This window comes from Haliotis asinina, chromosome 5, assembly GCF_037392515.1.
Source record: "Haliotis asinina isolate JCU_RB_2024 chromosome 5, JCU_Hal_asi_v2, whole genome shotgun sequence".
Lineage (NCBI taxonomy): Eukaryota > Metazoa > Mollusca > Gastropoda > Lepetellida > Haliotidae > Haliotis > Haliotis asinina.
The window spans coordinates 64,473,403-64,480,237 of NC_090284.1; the positions used below are offsets into that span (position 1 = coordinate 64,473,403).

A 6,835-nucleotide genomic window follows, 5' to 3' on the forward strand; every position below is an offset into this window, starting at 1 on the left:
TAAAGGATACCCGTGAAGGTCCCGGGCTAGAATATGCCTTCAGCAACCCATGCTTGCCATAAACGGCGACTATACTTGGCATAAGAGGCGACTAACGGGATCGGGTGGTCACATGTCATTGGCTCCCAATTGCGCAGACCGATGCTCATATTGTCGATCACTGAATTTTCTGATCCAGTCTCGAGTATTTACATTACATTTACCGATTGCTGAGTGCGGCGTAAATCTCAACTCACCCACTCACTGATTAAAGGAATGTTGTTCAAGGTATAAGAGTGTGGTATGATGAGGAGAACTTGATTTCACAATTTGTAATTACACACAAAGGTAATTGATTATTCGATAGAATGTTTGATAGAACGATTAATATTACATTCGACAAACGAGAGGAACTAAATATAGCTTTGGTTATTAGTGTATACAATGTTTTGTCCCGTATGTAAGAACAAAGGGGCTTAGAGTCAACTTAGAAACAACGTTAGAAAGACATGTATAGGCATAAAGACCTTACCGCATTACTATATTTATGAAACTATCGTAGTATGGTATACCTATATATCTTTCTGATGTTGTTTCTAAACGAGACGCGCCCCAGTGTGTAATACGTGGCATGATCACTTGGTATTATGAGGACATTATTGCTTTACTCCCCAAACCCCTGACGTTTCAGTATGATCGGTGTCTGGTTTACACAAGTTCGAGTGTAAAGGACTCAGAAGGAGAAATCGTCGTCCGAAATCTAATGGCTGACGTTGCTAGGCTCCCGTTTCAGTCTGACAAGGGAGAGTCTCCAAATTACAGACTGTAGCTCATATATTGACAGTTTTATTGGAGTAGTATTTGTCCACAGATCGAAGTTGCTAGCAAGCACGTTGGGTACAGCACAGAAAGATTCGGCTATAGTAAACCTAACCTTGAGTTCCTCGTGGGTTACATTGAGAAACTGGCAGAGAAAGGAATCGGGGACAATAGCTTCAATATCCTTGTGTGAGTACAACTGGCGAATGAGTGAGTTGGTTTCAAATGCATTGAGTTGCGTCCCTTATTCGGACCACAATCCGTAAAAATAATTATGTCACGTGCATGGTCCGGGCATCTTCATGAGATTATTGAGATTGAGATTCTGACACCTGAGGGATTATCTCTCTCTCTCTCTCTCTCTCTCTCTCTGTGCTTGTGTGTGTGTGTATGATAAATGTAAGCGTTCAAATTCTCGTATGTCTTCTATTTAACAACTTGACAAAAATCATTGAATTCCTCAAATAATGATATTCAGTAATTTACAGTTGATATCTTCAAAGAACAATACAATACAATATACTAAGAAATCTTACACAACCTGGAGAAAAAATTATGTCCAGCAGAAATATACTGCCCAACAGTCTCCTCAAAATTTGTTTGTATATCGTGAATACACGTGTTGGGTATTTCTCACCTCGACCCATGACGGTACGGGTTGGCATTGGCCTTCAGGGGCGACTAACGGGATTGGTGGTCATGCTCGCTGACTTGGTTGACAACCGACCGACTTGTCATATCCTCTGTTCTGTATACATATACTTGCCCAGATGTCAAAGGCGCGGCCAGTCGCCAAACTCAGTGGTGCCAAAAACCTACCATCATAGACTGGAATTGTGGTCCCCCTTCATCATGTTTATACTTCAGCATCGTGGGTGTCACGGATGTTGTTCAAGCCCTGCATCATTTCGGACTTGCTTTGTCAAGACGAGGCATTGGTAAACGGCGTAAAATAACATTATGTCACTCTCTTCTTCTCTGCAGATCTAACGGTGTGATCAACCTGACATCAGACAAGAAGGCTGTACTGCAGGAAGCCTATAGGATTCTAAAGGTATGTTATCATAATACCCTGGTCACTACATGTTCACTTTCGTTTGAGGCCATAGGGGTAGCTTTATGTTTAAGGCGACTGCTCATTACGACGTAAACACGGGTTTGATTCCCCACATGGGTACAATGTGTGAAGCCCATTTCTGGTGTCCTCAGTCATGATAATGAGAGGGTGTTTCAAACAGCTCAGCTATTCAGTATACAGAGATCTTTCAACACTTAATTGCAACATGTCCACTCCATGTACTTCTGTATGTTCCGTTCCTGGGACGTCTACGATGGCCCGCTTGTCCAGCTGGTTTGACGTCCAGACTTGTCCGATTACGATCCTTGATTCGTTAGCACAAAACCCCATCTTTTGGAATTATAAACTAATAAAATGCTGTTAAGATGTAGAGTGTGGTTGAGAAAAGGTTCACGTTGCTGTTAGCAATATTCTTGCAATATCTGGGCAGGGCATAACCAGGAATGAGCTTCACACTACTACCGATGCTGGGTACCGAACCCTGGTTTTCGGGAAACGTGATCCGCAAGAATAACCTACCGCTCCATAGTGTAGAAGTGTTTAAAGCTGCGGTAAGCTATAACCTCACTCACTCTGTTCAGGAAGGAGGCGAGCTGTACTTTAGTGACGTGTACTGCAACAAGGAGCTCCCTGAAGAGGTCAGGAAGAATGAATACTTGTGGGGTAAGGTCCCACAGTCCCCGAGAGAGGACAATTTGTTGCGCCTCTCTAGAGATTTTCCAAAAATGAAACAGTCTGTACAGAGTTGTCTCCCATTAGCCCGCATGTCACCTAACACAGTCTCTTCACGTCTGAGTCTACAGATAACTAAACTATAAGTACCTTGATGTTTATCTCATTTTTTCATATATATCATGCCTAAACTATACTGCCAGTAGATAGTGCAATAACTGATTAATATCAATATCGACAGACAGATGTTAAAACATGTATATGGAAATTAAAAAGTCATTTATTTGTCATTTTCAGTTACATGTATATCGATATTCCTTGTACAAAATCCTGCCTTTGTAAATATGCTGTTTGTACTCGCTAATGTGAGCATATTGCTAAACATATTCTACTGTTGAACATATTCTCACTGCCCTCCAGTTATGTGTATCGCCGGGTCTCTGTACTGGAAAAACCTACATGAAATCGCCAAAGAGGTTGGATTCTGCGCCCCTCGCGTGGTTGAGATAACGACAGTTGCCATCAACAACGAGGAATACAAGACCCTCTTAGGTGAGTAATTGGGTATAGTCATGGCTCATATATGCAAGGAAGCCTCCAGAAGCACGGGCGATTGATGCATAGGGTACATGGATATAATCCGCGACGTGAGTATTCCCTTTTGCTCTACAACCATGGCTCAACTTCATAAAAACCTTTTATTTTGCCTTTACACCATTTTGACCGCTTGTTGAACGGTATCGCGTTTCTGTAAGACGGAAGTTTACGTTACTCGATCGGGGACTCCGCACCGAATGCCACCGAGCTCTCTGATTGGTCCACATTACGATCACAACACAACGGACATCGCAAGGTTGAAAATGTCATCAGTTAACTTTTCAAGGTACTTATCGATGTCATATGCTTGAAAATGTATTCTTTAAAAGCTGAACAGACACTTGCATATGAATTGATAAGAAAAGGTCAAAATGTAGTTGTTTTAGGACAGGCTGGCACTGGAAAATCTCTTTTCATAAGGGAAACTTCCGTCTTACAGAAATGCGATACCGGTCAATAAGCGGTCAAAACGGCGTAATAAGGCAAAATAAAATTTATATAACTTTTATGAAGGTGAGCCATGGTTGTAGAGCAAAAGGGAATACTCACGTCGCGGATTTCATCCATCTTTATCCATGTCAAGCGAGAATCGAAGTTTATCGAAGTATCCAATATGGCTTGTTCTTATAGTAGTGTAGGGGCATACCCTAAGCATCAATCGCCTGTGTCCAGAAGGGTCTGGTACCCTAGGCGTTAAAGCGTTTGCTCATTTGTGCAGTTTGGTTCGATTCTCTGCATTGCGAGAATTTGTTAAGCCTATTTCTGGTGTCCCAAGGTGTGATCTTGAATATTTCGAGTTTAAACCTTACATCAGTTACCCATTCACACAGCACATGCATGATTCCACAGCGTAGTATATGGGCACAGTGAACCAAATTACGTACACTCGTCATCCCCTCTTTTTAGCCTCCTCTAGTTTAAGTTTGGCAATATCCAGTAATATCATCAGAACTGGCTTCACATATTTTACCCAAGTTAGGAATCGAACACGGATCTCGGCGTGATGAGCAAACGCTTTAACCGCTAGGCTATCTGTCACGGCATAAGGCGACTCAGCTTCTCGTGAGAGGCGACTAACGGGATCGGGTGGTCAGGCTCGCTGGCTTGGTTGACACATGTCATCGGTTCCCAATTGCGCAGAGCGATGCTCATGTTGTTGATCACTGGATTGTCTGGTCCAGACTCGATTATTTACAGACCGACACCATATGGCTGGGATATTGTTGAGTGCGGCGTAAAACTAAACTCACTCACTAGCGGCATGAGTACTGATAGGAAATATGAGTCCTTCTGTGAGCTTATATCAGTTGAAAGTGAATATGCTCTATTGTACAAACAAACCTGTTTCCTATATCACTCGTCCTTCATTATGGGTATATAACATCTTTATGCATCGTGGAATTACGTGACGACGCATTGAAACGTAGCGGAAAACACCCTTAAAATGAGAAGGTGTTTCTTAGTTGCTTTTTTCTTCAGCTGATGCACGGTTTGTGTCGATCACGTACCGCATGTTCAAGCTGCCGGCGGAGAGGAAGGGGCTGTCCACGGTGGTGTACAAAGGAGACGTCAAGGGCTATGAGTAGGCACTCAAGCTGGATGTCAGGAATGTTTTCCGGGTAGGTTGTTCTAGAACTACAGGTAAGGAGTGATGGAATGGCATTCTTAGGTTTCTATAGTAACGTCATATCAACAATAGAACAACTCGGTCGTCAAAAGCCAGTACACGTACGCATATACACAATGTGAACTTAATGGATAATGGAAACACACATTGTTGGATAGCTTAACGTGTTCCTTCTCCGTAAAGAAGCTGAACCCCAAACCCCAACACCACCTACTCTGTTTACTGAATGCACGTACATTCTTTAAATATATATAAATCTGACAGAAATATCGTCCAATCACAGCTGTCAAATGTCTCGATCTCCGCTTACCCAATATCATCCAATCATTGTATCTGTACTGAAGTTTCTTAAGTTCTGATTAAATCCTAAAATTTCGGAACCCAAGCTCCATATATTTTTAAACTTTAGGGTCTTGCGGATAATGGATGTTTATAGGTGAACAAAAGAGGTGTTGTTTTATGCGATCGAATCCCGTTCGAAGAAAGCCAGGCCCACCGTGAGAGTTTAAAGTGGAGTTTACTACGCTGAAAGGTCGTAAGCTTTCTAGAACGCAGTAATGAGCTTTGGGATTTTATGTTGCAAAATCTTTTCCGATATACTTTTTATTTGTTTCACTAAAAGATGGTTGGCCATGGAGTATGATATTCTCTCCATTTGGATGACCAGAACTGAGAAGAATATTTAATAGTGATGCCAGTTTAGCGACAGCAATGTAATCTTCAACGACAATCACAGGTGCGGTTTGTTTGCACAAGGGAGACAACTTTTGTCACCTTTTGGCCCACTTTGCATTTCTTTCGATTCATCACGTCGTAGAATGTTTAGGATGGATCAAAGACATAAGTAATTGTGACATGTTTTGGTTGACGATTTTATTTTTCTTCAGGCCGGCGAAACAAGACTGATAGACGGTGAACTGGCAACGTTTTTGGCAACTTCGAGATTCAAAGATAGTTTCACCTTTCTTGAGAACATGGTAGGTCTTCTGCCTCAATGTCTCCATCAAAATGATGATTGTTATTGAATTAAGAATTGGGTCTTTGAATACTACAATTATACATGTAATCAAGTTACTTTTATTTTTAGTTTGGCTTTTTCAAAACATATTTTCTATATACCCAATTTTCATTTTCACACTGTTAATTTATTTCTCTACCGCAGATCGTGAATCCCTTTGACTACGTCAGTGAGTTGGTATCGCGAGGAGAGACGCCCGGAGTTGCTTACTCTGTGAATTTATTGCTTATGTTTGCAAAAACAACAACTATGTCATGTCCTACATGTTCTTGCTTGGTTTATTCGCCAAGCTAAAACAAAAATAGCTTGTACCGTGAATGGCTCCTTAACATGACTAACACTATGACCAGTTGGATTGTATATTTATAAAGGTCAAAATTTGTTTTGTTTTTTTAAAGATAACTTTGTGAAAACAAAACACAATAATAAACCACAGTGTAATTGGATATATGTAATATTCATTTAGCTCCAGACATCATTGTTCACAATAACAATCGTTAAAAAAAGACCAATAAAATTGTCAGTTCATTTATTTAATGCAAATTCGATACGGCGCTTAATTTCCATGCTGTCCCACAACACGGTAGATATTAAAAAGACTCGCATGAAGCATTTTCAATACATCCTGGCGCCACGACTAAAATTACAAAAAATACACTCACCATTACTCATCTAGTGGACTAACTGTCTAACACAGATGCTTCTAACATATGTTTTTGCACCCTGTTCTACTGTATATTGGTGACACTTCAACCTTCCAGCTTTGCATGGACGTGGTCATTTTGAATGAATCGTGGCTATTTACATGATTCATTAAGCAATATACTGAAATAAAACAACTGGTGTGATGTATGAAGTTTATTTGAACTTTGAAAGGTATGGGTACCCCATTTTCACTAAGGCACTCAAAAAATATCTGTCTAGTGCCCAATGGTGCCGTTTGGTCAAACTGCACCTCATCATGAATACCATCATGAATAGTAAGATGGTATTTTGTATTGAGTGAGTGAGTTTAGTTTTACGCTGCATTCAGCAATATTCCAGC

The 6,835-nt window shown here is 40.9% G+C and overlaps 1 protein-coding gene across 1 annotated transcript; it reads left to right on the plus strand.

Annotated features, from left to right (window-relative positions):
- The first annotated feature begins 719 nt into the window (after positions 1–719).
- Positions 720–6,626, plus strand: LOC137285046 (arsenite methyltransferase-like). The gene is made up of 7 exons (XM_067817235.1): positions 720–987; positions 1,783–1,852; positions 2,458–2,539; positions 2,969–3,100; positions 4,625–4,764; positions 5,660–5,749; positions 5,935–6,626. Exons 4-5 carry the CDS (start codon positions 2,971–2,973, stop codon positions 4,729–4,731), a joined length of 237 nt encoding a protein of 78 aa, XP_067673336.1. The 5' UTR covers positions 720–987; positions 1,783–1,852; positions 2,458–2,539; positions 2,969–2,970; the 3' UTR covers positions 4,732–4,764; positions 5,660–5,749; positions 5,935–6,626.
- Positions 6,627–6,835: the final 209 nt, after the last annotated feature.